Source organism: Lytechinus pictus, chromosome 2 (genome assembly GCF_037042905.1).
Source record: "Lytechinus pictus isolate F3 Inbred chromosome 2, Lp3.0, whole genome shotgun sequence".
Classification (NCBI taxonomy): domain Eukaryota; kingdom Metazoa; phylum Echinodermata; class Echinoidea; order Temnopleuroida; family Toxopneustidae; genus Lytechinus; species Lytechinus pictus.
In genome coordinates this window covers 37,123,003-37,144,980 of record NC_087246.1, presented here as the reverse complement: position 1 = coordinate 37,144,980, position 21,978 = coordinate 37,123,003, and the positions used below count along the sequence as shown (strand labels likewise).

The following is a 21,978-nucleotide window of genomic DNA, read 5'->3' as shown; positions in this document are numbered from 1 at the left end:
GCCATTTTGTGTTATGTCTTGTTATTCAAGTATTTTCAGGAATGTGTGCAATTTACTGTGTGATGACTCCAATGTGAAGAGAGGGTTGACCCCCCCCCCCTTCCTAAACCTCAACAGCAGGCTCACACCAGTGCCCAATGGTCTCTCAAATGTCAAATTTAATTTCTAAATTAGGTTAGTAAACGTTTTTTTTTTTTTTACAGAGTACACAGAAGCAAGTAAAATGCTAATCATATTCTCCAAAACGTTGACATTACGCCCCACCCTCTCTCTCTCTCTCTTTACAGAATTCTGATTTCACCACTGATGTACTTATATTTTAGTGACGTAGTTGTGAACAAGGTGCAAATAATGCGATGATCATGATGATGGTGATGATAATTATGGTGTTGGTGATCATGATGATGACGATGATGAAGCTGCGCCACTGTGAAGATGGTGATGATAATGATGGTGATGTTGATGATGATGTCGCTGCTGTTGATGATGATGGTGGTGGTGGTGACAAATATAATAAAGGTGATGATGTTGAAGGTGAATCCATGCGTCTTGAACTCGCCCCAAATGTGCAGTTACCAAATGTGTTGTAACAGTTACGGCACATTTTGGTAATTTACCAAAATGTGCCGTAATACACCCTTCATTTTGTTAAAACTCGCAGAAATATGTTTGCCGGCGCAAAAACCTGATTGTTCACACTAGGGCCGTCTGCACCATCCCGAGTTTTCAAATTAGCGCGCTATTTCTGATCCGGCAAATTATCCCGATCTGAAAAATCTCGAGATAGTTGGCGGTGCAGACGCAATTATCGCGCTAGTTCGTAGGATTAATCTCGAGATTGCAATCCCAAGTCAACTCGGGTTTATTTGCAAAATAGCGCGCTATTTTACGAATTATCCCGCTAATTCGTCGGTGCAGACGCACTCGAGATTGGACTCGGGGTAATTTATTCATGACGTCAGTCCATAATGCAATTCGCGTTCCACTTCCGCCTTGGTCAAAACATAAACACGTGCGAAAGTCAACTTTATACATGCGAATAGCGTTCATAAGCAACGATGGTGTCCCACCAGTGAATGGATTTTGGGAGAGACCAGACCGAAGGGGGAGGCGCTCATCGACGATGGTCATATTCAATAACAACACTGACAGCAGTGTTGTCTTATTCCTTCGCAAAATGTGAGCAAATAGCATTTCTTTCCTCCTTCTCTCCCTCTCTCTCTCTCTGTCGTTGCCTCCTACTCCGCCATCATATTTAACGAAGAATACATCACTTCTTCACTCGCTGAGCTGAGAGGATTGTTGCATAACACCGGTTGAATTCGGCGAAAGTGCTAGTGAAAGGAGTACATTGCTTGCATATATATCGCGGGAAGTTATTCAAAAGCGCGGGCCGTTGAAACTCCAAGATCCGAAAGTGCGCATGCTCGTAATATCGGGCTTGTTGCCTCGCTCGAGCAGGAATCGCTCTTCGTGGGATGGTGCAGACGGGGTTTCTTGAATCTCGAGATTAATCGCGAAGAGGGCTGATCGGGCTAAAATCTCGAGATTGAGCAAACTCGGGATGGTGCAGCACCGCCTTCTGTGTCTAAGAACAAAGGCGAAAACAAACTAATCTTCCTGTAAATTTCTCATACTTCTAGTGTCTTGAAAGTAATAAGATGCCCTTTAAATCTTAAAAACAACTTTGCCATCCGAATGAGCATTTTAACCATAGGTAAAACAACTTTTAGGTTGTTAATTAGTACAGCTGGACATGAGGACATAAAATAAATGTAAACAAAAGTTCATTTGAGACGTCTCCAGTATTTTCCTTCACGAACTTTGTCACAGAAAGGGTATTTATATTTCATTTCTTTTCTTCCACACTTTCTTCAGGCATTTCAAAAAATAACAAAAGGAGAAAAGTCAAGACTAAGCCATTTCACGCAAATCACTGCTGAATTCATGTAAAGCAGATATCATCGCAATGGTGTAGGTGGGGGGCAATGTTGCTCGAGAGTGTTTTAGCCGAGAATAAAAATAAGCATATGGAAAAGATATCTTTCAATCAATCTTAGTTAAAGTCCATGTATATATATATATATATATATATATATATATATATATATATGTATATATATATATATGGGAGTGGGTGGGTTTTTGTGTAAATCATACTTGCACATCTTTGGCGACTCTTTTTTATTTCAATATATTGTAAAATGGAATGAGGAAAGAGAACAATTAGATTAACCCGTCTTCCTCCAAATCCTAATCTGATTATTAACACCTTCTCTCCCTTTCTGTATTTTATCCCTCTCACGAACACACACATAATCTTGGAATTTAACAATCGGGGACTCTCATCATTAATCGCATAAGTGGGGACGTGTGGTTGTGCCTCACCCGGTGCGCCTCATACGCTGAATTTGAATTTAATCCACTAACCGGGCTCGGACATTCCATGTTTCTCTAACTCTCTCTCTCTCTCTCTCTCTCTCTCTCTCTCTCTCTCTCTCTCTCTCTCTCTCTCTCTCCCTCACTCTCATGCACACCTCCATTCCACACTACTCTCTCGCTATCCAACGGAGCATCATAGGCAATAAGGAGGATGTTGACAGCGATAATTATATTAACAAGACAAGCACACGCAATATTTTTATCTATACATAATTTGTGAAATTTTATTCGAAGCTTGCTAAAAATGAATAATGCAAGGAATTCTCAATTAATAATCGGGACTAATCGTATGTAAATCAGTAGGAATTTGACTGTATCAGGATAGAATTTTCACAGCTGGGATTCTGCAAATATACCCTTGCATTAAGTTACATTCATCAACATTTTGTTCATATCTACATCGTTACGCCTACACTGTAAAAAACGAAGTGCTAAGTTAGCACTTACAGTGCTTGTATGGTGACTGCACTACAAGTGCTGATTTTCTAGTTTGAATTTGAACTAGAAAATCAGCACTCGTAGTGCAGTCACTGTACAAGCACTGTAAGTGCTAAATTAGCACTTCAGTTTTTACAGTGTAATATCTCAGACTGAACAGTCAGCGCAATTCCAAATTATACTCAAATCTCATTATTTAATTATATATCTTAATAATAATACAATAATACTCTGTCGGTACATGCTTTCTTCAACATTAATTCTTTTAACATTCTATACGTTGAAAAAGTATGTATATTCCATATAATTTATCATCTGTACTGGACTCTAAATTTAAACATCTTCCCATTCGAAATTTTTCTTTAAAATCTGATACATAATTCAAAATCTTTCCCTGGCATTTTCGAGTTGCTACACTCTCTCTATTTAATTATCTGAGCCATAAATTTCTCATAATTTCACCTTTTTTTTCAACACGACAATATTGCACTATCATGCGTAGCACATGTGAATAGCGTCACTGCGCATGCGTGACCCAACACATTTTTTAGTATACCCTGTATCCCTGGCGTTTCATTTATAAAAAGTATGGTCTATCCACAGTACCAACTCAACCCTACTACCAGGAAAAGAAACCCATCTTCAGTAAATTAAACTACAATTTAAATAGGCACAGAAATAGGGAGCCAAAACTAGAATCGTTTCACGCTCTGAAGATCAACGATAAATCATGTATTAAACAGACCATGACACACCACATTTAAGAATATTAATAAAAAACTTAATAGAATCCGCATTACTGAAGTGTTGAATACATAACGATGTAATGTACTTCTCCCATTTAACAAAAGGTGGACATTGCCCCGAAATTTTTACAGTCGTGGTGGTTTTATATGTTAATCTTCAGAGCGTGAAAAATGTGGCATTTACTGATTCTGAAATGACGCTCCACATAGTTTACCCAAGACAACTTTTCACACGACAATAAGTTGTTTCCCTAAATGTTAAAAATCTTTAGATTTTATGTCTAATTCTTGTGAACTGAAATACATTCCACGTGAACAATCACCCTTAATTGTGTCAGCATCCTCTTAAAACGCCCCAGAAAATAAAAGACGAAAGAAACTCCCTTGGCCTAAAGGTCGGGAGATAACGATTATAACTATTAAATTTCGATACACGACAACATCTTTCTGATGGATGTTGTATACATTATGGTATACAATATATGAAATTCCGGATGTATTTGGAAGAATTCTGATATATTGGGGGTGGGGTTGAAATGATTTTTTTTAATGAGAGGTGGAGAAAAGGGGATGGTGAAAGAGTGAGTGTGTTTCATAAATAAATGGGGGAGGTTTTTGCAATGATCATGATACTGCGGTAAAAATAGGGTAAAATTTCCACTATAAGGGGAAAACACTGAGATGAAAACGTAGACATATTGAGAAATATTCCAGGTATTTCTTAGTATCATCAACCTATCTACTAAACCATACCTAAATTGAAGATTCAATGGACTAATAATAAAGAACAATAACAAAGCACTATAGCGACCAAATTAACATATATCTACCAGAGTTGAGTACGTAACCATGTAATTAACACGTAGAGATGTTGAAATACCAAAGAGATTATGAACACAACAAATATTAGAAGAATAATAATAACAAAATAAGGATATAAACTCTGATCTGAGGCAGATGAGTACAAAGAAAGACACACTTCACCCCAAAAGCACTTATTTCGTGATCTAATTTTCTAAATGTAACAGAGATCCCCATTAAGATATGGAGGAAGTATTAGAGCCCAATATTTTGAGCATAGTATTATTCGGGTCCATGTTTTGAGCGATAATTTTCTCCTCCATGTGAATATTGGCCGTTGTGTGTTTACATAATCTGGCAAAATTCTATGTCACACAGCAAGAATGGCTCAATTTGCATAGACAAACTTATTACATCCGTTTCGAAAATTACACCTTTTGGTCATTATCAAGAGTGCAAGTTAATTTATTTCGCATGAGATTTTTTTGTACCATAATAGGTTTTTTTATTGGTTTCTGGGGGGGGGGGGCTCAAAGGGACTATAAAAATGCCATTATGTTTGAGCTGGAGAAATGTTTTAATGAACATAATCATTTGTTAAATGACATATATTTACAATGTGGATATATTTTCAACCTCTTTTTATCTTAAACTAATAATTAAGAAGCAAAATAATCTAGAAATCATAACGACAAAAAGAAAAGTGCTATATAATAGAAGAGTAATACAATACAGACGAGAGTGTGTATACAATGTAAATGCGTGGCAAGTGCATTTTTAAAACAAAACAAAAATATACATTTGAAATCTCTAGAGTTTTTTGCCTTTCACATTTCATGCAAAAATCAATGAATTATACAATGTAATATTCTAAAGCAATATTTGTTTTCTCACATAATAGTAAGGCAATGATTACATAATATTCGCTCTTATAAAAATTCTAATAATCTAAATTTATATTCTATATTCGTACATTGTAAATTCGAAATTCATAGCGTACTTCATTTTAAATACCAATTTCTATACATCTAAAATTTTAATTCGAAATATACTAATCTACTAATGTTCGTAATTTCAAATATCATACATTTATCTTTCTAGCTATAGTAGCTATCATCAATACGGTACCCATTAATAACCCTCCGCAGAGGTAAGGATTCAATGAATTCATTCGAGACTCTTACCCAGTACATCACATGAGCGTCAAGGCATTTTAAATGAAACCATTTCATGATATTTATTTGGAATGTCAACAAATCTTTGAAGAACCAAACAATAGCGTATGGGCAATAATTAACATGAAGATCGCAGTATGAGCGTCCTACTTCACCCTTCCACAAATAAAGCCCACTATCACGGCCCCGCCTTTATTTAAATAGTAAATGTCTTTCTTTGTCCCAGCTTTTTTTTTCTTCTCAATATCAACTACCATTTTCGCAACACTAACCCTGGAATGAACATAGATTTTTTTAAACTACTTCTCTTCCCTAATTTCATCTGCTATGGCTAAGTATGCAAATCAATGCAATAGAGCAAATTCTGTGTTGAAGAAAACAAAAACATTATTCGGTAGAATACTGCCCGGTTCCGAATGCTTGATTTGAATAAAATTTGATTAAAACAAATGCTTCACTATTATTCAATATTCAATGCAATTAACAGAAAAATATTAAATTTATTCAGCGTAGATTTATTGCTGATAATTCTACACATCATGTTATTACATTGGAAGCCTGTATATGAGCTCAATAATTGGCGTCCAGCGCTATAGGCACTTTAGAACCATATCAAAATTCAAGGATTATAAAATAATTATTACTCAATTATTCAAAGGCTTTTAACACACAAAAAGGCATACGTAAATCTAACCAAGTATCAGACGATATTGGTTAACTGTTAAATATCATACATTTAGGAAGACGTACGGATTTTGTCGCACAAACACGCATTACAAAAATGCAAATTTACACATAAATGTGTACATATCAAAATAAGGAAGAAAATGACTATATATTTTACAAAATTAAGGAAGTCTTTCTTAAAGGAGCATCTTGTTAAGGAAGGCAACCGTCTAATTACAATATAAGGCACATTTAGGTGTTGCCAACTCGCAACAAGGCGAAAACTATTTACAAAGTGTAGAACTTGACAATAATGCTAGTACTAGTCTACAGCAATGCATACTTAGAACATTACTAATGTACGAATTGCTATATTTGTCTACAATGGTTTTATTCATAAAAGTACATTTATAATAGTCATTATATTCTTCATTAATAAACATTTTGTTTTCCATTAAACGGCAAGCCAGTCACACTCCTGACTTTAAGGATAAATCGGAAAATTCATCTAAAATGTCAGAATTATTTCATTTGCTGGCAAGTCCTCTTTCTCCTTTGTTTTTCGTTTTTTTTTTATTAGGAGGGTTTCTTTTCTTTTCTATTCTATTACTTTGTTCTATTCTTTTGAAGAATAAAATCTTGTAAATTTGAATTTTATTTGTACTGATAATGGACGAATACATTTACAATCAAGGCTAATACAATATATCAGAGGAAAAAAGAACGCATGCATGAAGAAATAACCCCTAGTTTGCAAATTGAGTTGTGTTTAAGAGTGGAGTGATGTACAACATTGTTGTGTTCATTTTTTTATCCGTAGATGACACCATCAATGTTTTTAATCAATGAGAAATTTAAGTTTAAAAAAATGAGCTGAAAAATAAGGCTTCATTTGAATCAAAGTGATTAATCTTAATCTTGCCTTTAAAAAAAAGAGATTTCAAAAAAAAAATCAAATTGGAGTAAAATGCTATACATTTAAAGGAGTTGGATGAAAGGAGATGTACGCGACTAAAATGAATTTGAAACACAATAAAGACAATAACTTTGCACACATTTTAGCATATAGAAACACACCATTACTGTGTCGAAAAAGGTGAAAAACACTTTAAAAAGAACAATTCATTTACTGGAAATGTAAACCAACCGAGCAAACCTGGCAAGCTCATTCTTTATTAAATAATATATCAGCCATTGTCATGGGTACCCAGACTCGCTTTTCTTTTGCATGAACACAATAAATGCTGAAATTTTCCAATCTTTATTGATAGTTTTGAAAGTGTATACGTTTTGGCGCCAAAATAATAGTTCCTTTATATTGGGCTCGGTAGGATATTTTTATTGCTGCGCAATGGCGCTCTGGCGCATGAATAAAGCACGTGATAATCAAAACTGACCAATCGAAACTCGATGTCGTGTTACACACGCAAATGAGCAAAAGGGCTTTACCATACGAAAGTGAGTGAGAGCAGTTGGAAAATTCAAGCATTTATTTCTCAATGTATTTGTTTGCAAATACACACAAACGATTTGAGTTTGAGCAAAGCGACCAAGTAAGTCATTCTATTTTTTGTCCCACACAATAGCAGACGATAAATCTTTCCCGCCTTTCCCCGTCATACTCGTCTTTAGGCAACGAATAGTTCCATTTTGCCGGCGAATTGCCGTTGTCGATCTTGCAGGGCACGAACTGCAATGTCTTGAGAAGAAAATGGGACCACAGCCTCTCCGTTTTGACTCACTTGAACGCTTTCTGGAGGTACCTAAACACGCGAAAATAGCAAAAAGACGTTTATTAGACATATTAATTCGAACTTTATGAATAAGTTTTAATCCACATACGGATCAAACTTAAAAAAAGAAATCTCACACATTCAATTCTTAAAAAACCTACATGAAATTGCGAGTGCAAAATCTAGTCTGCGAAGAAGGAAGGTGATATGAAACTACATGTATTCTAACCTTTGTGATTTGTAAACAAAATATACAGAAATTCCCACAAATCCATTTGTTGCTGTTGTAGTAAATATATTTCGGTCATCTACAAGTTTGAAACAATATTACAGCAATGTCTGTATCGTTACTTTGGGTTGTTTCATGGAAATCGCCAACTACAAGATATCGTGATCTATAATGTATCGATGGATGTCTCAGAGTTAATGAAAATAATGAGAATGTATATAGAAACAAGTTTGATGCCGATGACTGCTCGGATAAATGGCTTTCCAATATAATTGGGATATTCATTACAGAACTCTGAAATAGATGAAAAGACTACTATGGTCTCTGAAAGGAATCGTTATTTTGCTTTGTTTTAATCTAAATCTGAAATACCAACTACAGCAAATGAAGACAGAATTATGCCACCAATGAATAAATAATATCCAAAGTAAAATCTCCCAAAGAAAAACAGGCTAGAATTGTTACCTATCAATTTGGAGTATTGGTCAAAAGGAAGTCTTCACATTTGTTTTCTCAAACTAAATGATAACATAGTCATTTAAAGGGAGCACTAAACTAATATGAGGAATGACATTGTGATAGATGAGTACAATGAGAACAGGCTCATGGTATGTTCCAGAGTGAAAGGCAAAAGGAAAAAAAGTGCAATAAATGTGCCGTGTAGTATTACTTCGTATTAGAGCATCCATTAACATTCCTCCACCAGCACATGATTATGACCAACACCAATGGCAACTCTCGTGTGTCCCCTTGTTCCTTCCACCTGAAACTTCAAATGCATGGTAAGCACCCTGTCCCACAAAGAACTCAAAGGTATTGGGAGTGATAGGCATTATACCCCAACACCGAATTAACGCATTCAAATCCCTACACCAGGTGTCCATCACCATTTCACACCAAATCCATCAACCCATGAAAAATACACCTGATGCCAGGTAATTATAAATGACCAATATATACACCAGATCAAAGGGCCAATGAACAGTATACCAGACACCAAGACCCAATGAACATTATACCCCCAAACCACCAGACCAGGCACCATGACCATTATATAACCGAACACCAGGAACCCATGCAGCTTGACACCAGGCAACACCGAAAAGAAAGCACAGTTAGTGTTTAACTGTCTTCTGTACCTATTGCATAGTTAGAGTTCATCACCCTGTATAAAAATTAGGAGCCAGAGAGGGGTAATAGGTTGACCCCCTCCAGGCCCCCCTGATCGCCACGTCATTGCCACGCCTCCGTTCCACGGGCCAATTGTAATCCCTTTGAAGGGGTGGTTAGGAAACAATAATAGTGGTTGAAATGTTAATTATTTTCATTTTTTTCTCCATGAGTAAAATTATGGTGAAATTACCCAAACAAAACCACAATCCATACAAATACAATATCGTCAGAAAATACAGTCTTTATAGCATTTTAATGCATGCTGTGGCGATTTGTTTTTCCTTATCATAATACTTCACACACTTGGTGATTTTTCTAAAATCATTCGACTATGAAAGAATGATTATATACTTTTGTTCAGATTAGTGGACATTAAATGTTATAGTTTTATTATAGTCCTTTATAATGTGCAGAGCGATAAAGGGTTGAGAACGTGCACTCATGCATTATATTCATTGTATTATCAAAAATAGAAGCCTATTACTCACTACGGATCAATCAAGTTTATTGAGAAATATAGTGGGTGCAACCATGGTGAATTTCGAGTAACTCATGCACTAGTTTATTGGTTTTCAAGATTTACGCTAACACTTATTTTATCTGTAGAAATGAGTCCAAGACAGCTTGTTCATATATGACAATTTTCATTGACCCCCATTTCTCTATTGCTAGCTCTTTCAAGCTACACCAACAGATATCCTTTCCCTTTTGTTAATGATTCCAAGACTGTAACAAAAACAGCTCATTGAAACAGAGTCTCTCTCACTCAATTACAAAAGCATTCAATTTAAAGCATGGGGTTATGATATCATTATTGTAATTATTGCAAGTACAGCTTTTCAAATACATTTATTAACCTCAGTAAAGTTAATAACCTCACGACCAAACATTTTATAAACAAAGAACATTGAATCCAAGAAAAACCACAGGGAGAAAGAAAATATTAACAACTTACCCCATAGCCCTGGAAGAACTTCGCAACATCTTGGGCGGTTGCGCCTGTGTGAAGTCCTCGTAGACGAATCATGGCGTTGCTCTGTGCGGCCGCGAACGCCGCGGCTGCAGAGTTAGTTCCGGTAGTGGCGCCTGGGTAGTAAAGCTGGTGCCCCGTTGGCGACACGGGCGGACTTGGGAACCCCGGGTGTACGTACATCAATTGCTGTTGGTGCAAGAAAGTGGCGCCGGGTGGGAGCTGGGGGTGACCGGCCGCTGCGGCTGCAACGGCTGCGGCGTGTGGACTGGCGTGACCTGGAATGTGTGGCATGGAGGGCATCATACCTGCACTCACCGGTGGCATCTGACCTGGGTGGGTGAGCTGGGCGTGAGGATGGTGAGGTGGAGGAGGGTAGTGGATTGGAGTTGTCGGGGATATTGCGTTTACTGTGGTAAAAACAAGAGTAGGAACAAACTTCGGTTAAATCGTTATTACTTCTTCATTATTTTGTTTGAAAGTAACCATTCTCTATTCTATATCTATAAGGACAATAATTATAGTTAGTTTTGGATTCGATATCATTCCCAGATTTGGAATGACCATTTGAAAATCATCTCAAGAACATAATTTTACTGATTTGTACTATTTTTAATCATTGTTTGACCACATTTCAGAATGTTAGATTCACAACTTTCTTATCTATGAGACATTTCGCCTTCAATAAATTTAACCATTATGTTCAAGTTTAGACATCTCAAAGACAAATACTTAAATGATAATCCTGTCTCTGTGGCCTAATATCTTCGAAAACATTTCTATTCCTAACTAAGCATGTGTCTTGAACATCATTGTTATTGTATTGTTTCAGAACGCCTGCAAAAGCTAAAAGTACTTACTTTGTGGCTGCGGTGCCTTCTCGTTGCGGATACCACTCGTCAGCACCATCTGCATCTCATCTCCCGAACACTGCATGACTTCAACATAACGCTCCCGCATGTACTTCATATGGCAAGTCTGTGCCGCCAAGCAGGCACGGTCTGCAGAAGTCATCTGGATAAACGCCTCGCCGTTCGGCTTACCCTGGTACGTGTAATGATAATGCTTAATATAAGTATTGAACGCTCATCATGATTCTTTTCAGTGTAAAAAAAAGGAAATGTTAAATTACTTTTAAACAGAACAGACGAGTGGTTGTACTTTTAAAATGTTGTGATAATATACTGTGATAGAATCAAACTTTTGGCCCTATTGTGTTACAGTCAAGCATGGAGGTAGCTAGAAGCCTCAATGGTTCAATCATGATCGTTTTGGATCGGATGAAATTATTTTTGAAATATCTTACCTGAAGGTTTAGGACCATGTGGACTCCATGAGGCCGAATGTACTGAGCTGCCTCCCCGAGAAAGTTCATGATGTCCTCGATAGACGCGTTGTACGGGAGGCCCCTCATTCGGATGCAGTCACGCATTACCCCTGCAGTAATGAAGTGCTGGGGTGGAGGAGGGGGCATGGCGTGGATGGGGATGGGGATCATAGTAGGGGGCATGATCGGTTGCTGGGGGATGTCTGGCATGATAGGCTCGGATTGGACACGAGAGAGGACCTGTCGAAAAAAAATTGAGAAAGAGATGCAAAATAGGAGTTTAATTCGAAATTCGCCTTATCATGATAGACTTACCATCTATTTCCCTTCCAAGGCTTTTTTAAAAATCATTCAAGTCAAATGTGTGAAGTATGAGTCGGTATTTGCCAGTGGAAATGTTTAAAAACGAATGTAATCGAATCTTTGCTTAACCTTATACCCCTTTCAAAAACCCAATAAAACACAATTATGCGGCTAATAGCAGCATAATTTGGTCGTAAAATCAGAGGAGGACAAGAGTTATCCGCATTATTCTGATGCTGCTATTATCCGCATAATAGCGGCATCGGGACAAGATTTTGAGTTTATGAACGTATTTCCAAATAATGCGGATAATTGCCATGGTGCGGTCACAAGGTCACCCTTTTCCAACACAACCGCATTGGAGGGGGCGTGTCCAGTTGTCATGACGATTATCCGCCTTTTTCAGGACGGGCGCTCGTAAAAATAATTTATGGAGTTTGTGAACGCAATTTTTATTGAATTATCCGCATTACTCTTAGGCGGCTAATTGGAGGATATGTTTTATTGGGTTTATGAAAGGGGTATAAGTCTATTCCAATCTTTATCCCGGTAATGTAAAATAATAGATGATAGATTGATGATTATACACTCAATGAGAGCCATCCAATAATCAAACCCAAAAAATTACCAAACAAATCTGCCAATGTGTATCCTTAGATTTGTCTCTGTAGATTCTGACCCTTCTTTTAGGTTTTCAAAATGAGGCGTATCCTTAAAATCGTTTGAAAGGTTTTTTATAAATCCTCTTCGACTTCTCTTTGGATAAAGAAAATGTGGATAAAACAATAAATAAAGCACTCCACATTACAATACTGGGACAGAAAAACAAAGAAAATAATCAAGATTTTTAAAAGGAACATAGGTTGCAGGTTTACGAAGAAAAAAAACTTCTACTTCTCTTTGGATTAGGAAATATAGAGTCGTCTGTACTCCCCAAAGCCCCACAGTATGAACCAAACCGACAGGGTGCCTGTCGATGTTACTCGCAGTTAGTGGCATGGAGAGAGAGAATGGGTACTTAATCTTTTGAATTGGTTTGAAACACAATTTAAATGCCTTAATTTGGCCACTCACTTGTTGAACTTCGGCAGTGGTGCTTCTGAAGATCTCAATGTACCTGTTCTTTAGGTACTCCCGATGCTTGGAAAGTGCCTTGGTCACCGCGTCCTCAGAGCCAAAGAGCACGAAGGCATCTCCTGTCATCTTGCCGCTCTTGTGCTTCACGAAGAGGATCCCGTCTTCCCCTCCTGCCAGGGGAATATCCGGTCCAAAGAACTCCACCTGCAAGGGTGAAAAGCAGAACTTGTTGTAGGTCGGTCAATCTAAGAAGTCCTCCCAAAAATGTAGGTTAATTTTGTTCGTAATGACCGTTCCATGAGGTATACACTCGCTTTGTTACCTAACACAAATGCACTATAGTTCTGGAGACTGTGTGTAATGAGTTAACGCAATATAAATGTATATAGGCCTAGACGTTCCAATATCGAGATCAGGATTCTCCCCTTTCAGCAGAAGATCCTCGAATACATCCAGTAAAAGTTGTGGTTAGTACACATATCCTTGGTAAATGGTTAGACATTATTTTTTACTCTTTGATCTGACATAATATCCGTTAAGTATACTTCAAGTTGTGCGTACGGGACTATTGAATGATGTGTTGGTATTGTGAATTGATCAAATGACAGTGTGCATGTAGGTCGACTTTCTATCCCGTAAGCTAATTCCGGTACTAGACAAAAGATAATGGTTATCGCAATACATTTCCTATCTTGTTAGCATTCTATAATTACATTTTGCTAATTAGCCATGTAACATTAGTCTCGATTTCTCTCTCTCTCTCTCTCTCTCTATTTCTCTCTCATTCCTTAACAGTTGGTTTGATTCATGTTCACGCACATACATTCCGCTCCCCTCCCACTTTCTCTCTCCCTTTCTCCCACTCTATGATTTCCTCCATCTTCGTTCATTAACTGAAAATCATTCACCATACCTTTTCACAACCATACATATATTTTAACTCACTGGTTAAGAGTGCTAGCTGAAATGTATCTTTATAAGAATTATTGTTTCCTATTTTTTTACGGACAAAATAATGTCAGTACATACCACATCTTTCTCTTCGATTTTAAACGGTAGACCACGCATGCGCACAATGATATGTCCATCATCTCTAGCTAAAAATAGTGTTGCCTCTTTCGATGTCCCTGTAAATGGTAAAATAAATAAGTAATTTTGTCAATGTCAGTACTTCAATCTCAAGTATCAATATATTTTGTACAACGTTATGTAATTGAAATTATAATGTAGTGCTAATGATTTGGTGCAGGAATTTTACAAGAATTTCATTGTTTCAATTATACGTTTGAACGAGTACCTGCTAATGTGTAGATTATCTTCCATTAGGCATATGCATGGGAAGAGAAATTCCTTATTTGAAATGATTTGGAAAAGATTTTAGTACGATACACATATTTAACCATGAATTGACCAAAATGAGGGCGGAGCAATGGAGGCAATATCCTGATACCATTGCAGTACAAAAGTATATATTTAGATAGAGACAAAAAAATACCTAGAAAATACATACCAGCAGCCACGCGGATAAACTCGTCTCCCGTTGCTTTGAATACCTGCAAAAATTCAGACAAAAATGAGTGATTGCTTGAAACTGACCTCATAAAAACATAACCGGGTTTCTAACCAATCTATCTTTTAGGGAAAGATATCCTTTTGTTACTGTACTAAATACACATAACAATGTATGGGTCCTGTTTCAAAATGAAAATACTTTTCATTTAAAAATTCACAAGTCTCAGTGAACACATTTCTGTCAGCCGGCCACACCCTTAAATGTTAGTAGCTTTTAACATTTCGCAAAGTTTATTTGATCAATAATTGAGAAACAGAAATGATCAATCGTACATTGAACTTGAATGGCAGATTTTATGAATTCTGCTCGAAAACATGAAACCGCAGTTCTTTATATTCCGTTTATCTCTTTTCTGATCGTAAACCATAAATGGACTCCAGTTCAAGGCATTATTAAGTCATAACTCATCTTTTTAAGAAAGCAAGGATTTATGTCCGATTTCATAGCTGACAATAAAATATTCATGGAGGTGTCTGATCACTGATTAAGCTGTATAGTGCATCGTATTCTATTCAATTTTGTTCAACATTTACAAATTAACAAGTTCACATAATACGCAATGATGTCTCTTCAAAGATAAAAAAAATATCCATCATAAAATGAAATCAACAGAATAAATGATTAAACAATCTCACACAGGAAGATGTATATTTTCCCTTATCTATTTCATCTACCCGGGACTAGCCAGTAACCCAAAAATAAATCATCTCAGTTTCTTTTTCATAATTTTCTTTTGTAAACTGAAATAATTTGTAATATAAACAAATCTATTGTGAAAATTGATAATGGTTCACATTTTTCGTTTCTTAACCATGTGTTTTTGGAGTATAGTATCACTCATGTTTGTCAGGAGTTACCAGGGGAGTATTATATCCATGACAATGGTGCTTCCAGAAAAGCTCACTTGGGACAGCAACTCTCCTGCAACCTGCAAGTTTTCATCAAAAGTGTTATTTGGATTGGTTCTTCTCTCCGCGGGGGGGGGGGGGGGTGGGTTGGGGTCCTCCAACAAAATAGTTAATAATGTTTAAAAAGGAAGAAATGCCTTTACCTCAACGTATCTTTTTCCCAGGTTGTGTTTATGCCTCTGGAGGGCCATATCGCGCTGTTCTGAACTTTCGAAATGTACCATCACCTCACCATTTCTACGTCCGTGTGTGTTTAGGCAGAGGGCAACACCACCCCTATAAGACAAAAGAAACATGGCATTTTAAAGAAGGCTGATCTATAAAATACACAAAATGTTGCGAGATTTCCTGAAAATAAAATGGAAAATCAACACCGAGGAATGGAACAGTTTGTAGTATACATTCAATAACTGCAACAAACAATTGAGGGAAGTCGGTGTGAGTTTGTTTTAATCAACGGAAGGAAAATGGCACGAAAAGCGAGGAAAAAAGAAACTCACCTGGCAATATTGAGTCCTTTAAAGAAACGGAAGACATCTCTATCCGAAGCTTGCCACGGGAGACCGCGGGCTTTCACGGCCGTATCATCCGGTATACTATCGGTCTTGTCGCTGTAATGAAACAACATTACACTCTAGTTAGTAGATTTTGTAATAAATCAATATCTCTTTTTTTTTAGTAACTAGAATACCAATTTTGTTTATGAATTGTCTTTCATCGAAATTAATCATGTCATTTAAAAACACCTTTCCTGTCTTGAAGTACCTTTATAGATGCAACTTTGTACCCTTTCAGACCAGAAAAGTTAAACAAAAATCAAATCTGTAAATTCTGCTCCAAGTGTGGCAAACCTGAACCATTTATATCCAAAGTGTTTCGAAAACTTAACAATATTCATTGAATGAATGATCATTGTGATTGATTGCAAATAGTAATCATTGCAAATGCAATCAATCTTAACAAATACAATGTAGGCCTGCAGCTCTAGGGAATGAAAAAAAATATGAAAGGGGGCCTAGCGAACATGTGTTCCGGTAAAAAGGCAACAAATCCCGATGTAAATATAACAAAGAATGAATCAATATTTGCTATGAGAAAGCCGGGTTGAAGTACACTCCTCCAATGTTTACCTAAAACTCACTCTAAGACGATAGCTTTACACCATTTAAGTGAATGCCTAAGTGGAAATTAAATACGTATTAGATACATAAGTAACATGCTCGTGCGATGGAAAGGGTGAAACATAGAGGTCTAACTAAGTGTGCTGCTTATTTAAGAAACGGCCAGGCTCCCCATGTATGTTCTCCACATGAGAAAAGTTAAGTAAGTTCCTTTAACGACTTTTGTTTTATTCCGTTTCATTTATATTAATGGACGAATAAAGTTACAATTACATTTGTACTCAGAGAGAATTGTGAAATACGATAATGGCCCCCACTCTATTACCAATCAATATTCTAAATTGCCATTTTCATTTATTCTCTCAAATTGGGCTGTGTAATTGAAACCAAAATAAATCAACGAACCAAATCTTTGGTAATGAAAAACTCCAGCTGTTAAATATCGTTAAAATTATAACGCCTCACCGTACCTGACCTTAAAGGCGTGAAGGGTAACCTATAGGCTTAGTAATATTCCCAACAAATATCGATATCAAATGTAGTTGCATATATTTTTCGAAATATATACAAATACAGTAAATCATTATTCAATTAGGAATTTTGCATTAACTGCAGCAATAATTTTGAAATTAAATTACAAATTGCCAAACGTATATGATAATGTAAAAGCTGCATAAATACTTTTCAATGATCTATGTTTTGGGTCTTTTTCTTACAAAAAGGAAAACTGCGGAATTTATATTGTTAGTGCATAAATTGCGTCGATTAGATTGACTTGTGACCTCGAGAAAAGTACTTGTATAATACTTGACAATTTCTTTTCATTATCAAAAATTTGATTATAAAACGTTGAATGCATTTTTCCAACTTACTATGTTCCTGGTTCGTATTTCTTCGTGACATAATCCGGTTTGATGAACCGATGATCTGAAAAGAAAAAGAAAATAAAGTAAAATAAGATTAGATTGAACCAAGAAATCAATTAAGGACAGGTATGTATACATGACAACTGATGAGCATGGGAGATGCCTTTTCATTTTCCCTAAGTACATAACTTTATGAAATATAATGAGATTTTTAGTCATTAGTGACTTGGGAAAACAAAAACATAAGGAATATCATATAAAAAGAAAATTAAATTCTTATCTGTTTAAATAAAACCTTTTTATAACGTTAAAGAATTGTAGCGTTGTTTTTTAAGGTTTCATCACCAAAAATGCATCAAGCAAGTAGGTGTCTTGAAACCCAATAACATCTTGCATTTTCCCACAATCAAGTTTGATATCAAGATTAAAGTTATCTCGTTACCGCTACAGTAACTCGATGCACGTGTGAAATTGAGATTTTCTATCATTTTCTGATTTATATATGAAAAAAGAATCACTCATCTCTTGGTTAAAACAATATCAGCGATGCCCGATAGATAACAACCCCCCTTGAGTGAGCTTGTTTACATTACACACTGTATAGACATGGACCTTTGTGCGCTACTGGCCACATGTTGTAAAACGGCGCCTCGTTGCGGTGGGAAACCCCCAGCTGTTAACACGTGACTAGGCGAGACTATACCAGTGGTTTGGCTAGAGCATGGCCTAAATCTCCCACGCCGTGCCACGCCCATATCACAATCGCCTTCCTGTTCTTATGATATTTTGTATAAAGTTGTACTACACTTAATTATTTCAAAGAATATTATTATATGCACCAGATGCTATATGTAATTGGTGATCCCCTTTTCTATATCTTTTTATTCCATTTTTATTTCAGTTCAGTTTTTATGCAGATAATATTGCTCAAATGTTGTATTCATCATGATTGTCTTCTTTGTCTAGAATTTGACGAATGCATAATCAACCAATAAAAGAATGAAGGGCAAGGGGTTTGGTGTGTGTAATCTTCCTTTTATCACAAATATTTTGATGATTTTGCGGTTCGTGACTAAACTTGGAAGAAATAATATTTCCATTGGTAATCGATAGCATGGCCTGGGAATCCAATACAACATCGAGTTTTTGTATTTTATTTCTATTGGGGGTCGTTCAAATCCCCCAAATAAGTAGGCAAGTGATTCTCAGCATCATGGAAATTGAAAATCACTCGCAATCGATATGGCTAAAATTGCTCTTGGGGCCACATGTCTTCTTCTCACGTCCATTCTCCGTTCATCCATTGCCGTGTTCACTAGAATTTTAGAAGATATTAATTTTTCAACACAGAAATCTTAATTATTTGATAGAGGTGCATGCGTTATCAAAGGAAGCACACGCTTTTACATAATTTCGTAGGGGTCAGAACATTAAATGGTATATGTACCCGCTCTTTTGTTAAGTAAGAGAAGAAAACAAAGTGGGTGCCCTGCGTAAGGTCAATCTTCCCCGTCTTGTCTTTTGTTGATCTGCGGGGGCCGTTTCATAAAGCTGTTCGTAAGTTAAGAGTGACTTTAAGAACGACTGGTGATCCTTTCTTGTGGTAAATATTCACCATCAATATATTTTCATTGATTATTTAGCGCATAAGGAAGCGGTTCACCAGTCGTTCTTAAAGTCGCTCTTAACTTACGAATAGCTTTATGAATCACCCACCAGGAAAATGATATACTAAGTTTATACAGGGACCTACTACTCTGTCAGTAGTAGGTCCATGGTTAATGTAACGTTGTAGTATAGTGCAGCCACCTCGGGCCACGAGGCAGATGTGGGGGCAATTAAGGCGAAGAAATTGTGACCACATTTTTTTTAAGTAACTGATGGGTATAACCAACCGGTTGGGTGCAGTAAAAGTAAATATTAGTATAAGAACTCATGTACAAAGAAGAAATGTAACTCCAACGTGATTACAGATGATTTTTTTTACTTGCAGCGTGAAGGTATGTCTATTAACTTTTGATTGATCATATTCCAAATAAAAGGAATCAAAGTTTGTCTTACTGATGGCAGTGTTATGATGGTATGATTAGGATGATAAAATATTGCCTATTACATGGACGTATCAATGTTACATTTCCAATAATGTTCATTTTGATGATGTTTGGTTTGCTGCACGATGAGTCATATATTATCATCACACTGAAGAATAAACGTGTCTGAATATTCTCGTTGCATATCTAACAATTTTAGACCAAAGTGATCTCAGAATTGACCAATGGTACCGTTGTAGTTAATTGTTCTTATAAACTTACAACTGATATCGAAGTAAGATCGATTGTATCGTTTACGTCAGAAAGCAGTGGTATAATATAATCCTCAAATTCTATCAGACAGTAGGATTTTTTGTCGTAATTAGATGTATTACTTACGATCCGAGATCATCTTGGTGACTATACTGGCCATCGTTCGGCACTCATCAATGCCGGTCTCTGTGTAGTTAAAGTTACCCACGTCTATTTTCAAATCTGAGAAAGAAGGCTGTAGTCAAGGAAATGGACTTCCTAAACAAAATACATTTCTAAGCATATATCAATATCAATCAGTTAGGCCCTATAAACAAATCAGGCCTTATTATTACGTTGCTAGGCCATATTGTATAATCATTCATTTGGAGCTAACCTCAAATTAGCATTTCGCTATTATATTAGCTCCAATTACCTAAATACTGTTTTAAGTAAAATGTATGCTTGACAGCGAAATTTGGTAATAAATACAATTCACTTCCATTTAAAAGGTGTGCTGGCTTAGGATTAAAATGATTATGCTGTTGAATTGCGATGATGTTATTGAGAGGAGACTTCATAGCGCAGAAGATGTTAATCATCATAATAAATGATAAAGATGAGAAGAGATGAATTGATTGATGTAAGCAAACGAAAAGGTGCGACGTTTCGACTGCAATGTTGCTATAGCCTTCCTAAACAAAAAGAAAATTATTGCATCCACCCTCCCTCGACATGTTTTCATCGCTTGAATATCAAAACTGGTGGCACTCCGTGACCAAGTTCACTTCAGATTATTCCACTGATAGGCAAACATGATCTAATACAAAATACAAATAAAGTTTCGATAATACTTATGAATTTTGACATTCCTAAACGTTACGTATAATGTACAAATAGAATTTTGATGATAATAATTCTGAATATTGATATAGCTAAACGTCATCTATAAAACTATTTAGTATGATATATGATAACAGTACGACAATACGCCAGACGGTGGCCAGTACTTGTAGTGAAGAAGAAGAAGATAGATATTTAACAACAGAGGCGGAGGCAGCGAACACTGATAGGGAGGGACAAAGTAGCCTAAAGTTTACTTCATTAAAAAAAAGGTATTGTACGGTTTAAAAGAGGCAACACCCAACACCCTGTTTAAATACTAATATATTCCATGTTACCCCCTCCCATAAATTAAGCAACCCTGTTATCTCCCTTCTCCTTGGCACCGCCCCTGATCTTTAACGCGAGAAGGTACGTTTTTTGTTCCTGTTTGCACCCGGAATTGCCCGTTTGTACCCTAGCAAAACGCAACTTTTTACCCTTTAGTGTGCATTAATATTTTGTGTACAAAAGATACAACTATATGCAACCTAAAAAGGTGAAAAGTACAGCTAAACCCCAAATCCCCGTAGGGTACAAATGTGCACCAAAAAGGAGCTGCCGATGTTTAAGGGTGCAAATTGCATTATTAAAAAAAAAAGATATTCTATGTTTTATTGTCTCTTTTCTTTCTTCAAAGTATTTTTGTTACTGCTGTTTCATATGCTTCTTAATCCTAAAGCGCCATAATTAATTCTTCTGAGAAGTTAGCTGCTCGTCGCATCAAATCGTCCCTAGCTGCCGTCATCGTATCCCTCGGCAATGTATCGGCTCACAGCATCTCTTGTGAGCTTTGATTATCTGAGTTTTGTTTTTCGTAAGTCACGAAATTCATCTCAGCAAATACTACCATTCCCCTCGTATCTATCATGTTCCAACTTAATGTTGAAAGCGTGAAAGTCGCACGTTTTCACACTCCCGACGGGCATTTGTGGACTACTTTAAGTTCACTTTGACTTTGAACAGCGTTTGAACTTGTGGCTCAACCAAAGCCGATTCTTCATAAACATCCCAAAAAGTCAAAAAGCCATTTACATCGTGGATACTGCAAAATGGTGACAAACAACTTCACATAAAACGTTCGACATGATTGATTCAGTTCGCATCGTGATAATTAATCATCCTTGCCACCGTACGGCAAAGCAAAACTGGGCTACCAAAAGAAAAATCAGAGAGGGAAGAGAAACGGGGAGATAAAAATCTAAATATATCATTCTGCATTGTTTGCATTTTCGTCCCCTTAATGTTTTTTCATGCACTATTGCG

The 21,978-nt window shown here is 36.6% G+C and overlaps 1 protein-coding gene across 6 annotated transcripts in view; it reads right to left on the bottom strand.

Moving 5' to 3' along the window:
- Positions 1–2,638: 2,638 nt before the first annotated feature.
- The window catches only part of LOC129254285 (epithelial splicing regulatory protein 2-like), a 46,164-nt gene continuing 26,824 nt past the window's right edge, over positions 2,639–21,978 (bottom strand). For 3 of the 6 annotated variants that reach the window (XM_064115685.1, XM_064115686.1, XM_054892737.2), the window contains 11 exons: positions 19,978–20,073; positions 17,555–17,609; positions 16,062–16,172; positions 15,705–15,837; positions 14,591–14,633; positions 14,110–14,207; positions 13,078–13,284; positions 11,680–11,940; positions 11,234–11,417; positions 10,359–10,783; positions 2,639–8,031 (listed from right to left, as the gene is read on the bottom strand). In XM_064115685.1, coding sequence (XP_063971755.1) covers positions 7,897–8,031; positions 10,359–10,783; positions 11,234–11,417; positions 11,680–11,940; positions 13,078–13,284; positions 14,110–14,207; positions 14,591–14,633; positions 15,705–15,837; positions 16,062–16,172; positions 17,555–17,609; positions 19,978–20,073 — 1,748 coding nt within the window. In that variant the 3' untranslated portion in view covers positions 2,639–7,896. Of the gene's footprint in view, positions 8,032–9,369; positions 9,503–10,358; positions 10,784–11,233; positions 11,418–11,679; positions 11,941–13,077; positions 13,285–14,109; positions 14,208–14,590; positions 14,634–15,704; positions 15,838–16,061; positions 16,173–17,554; positions 17,610–19,977; positions 20,074–21,978 lie in introns of all 6 variants that reach the window. The other 3 variants (XR_010298431.1, XR_010298430.1, XR_008583788.2) reach the window with 2 other exon arrangements.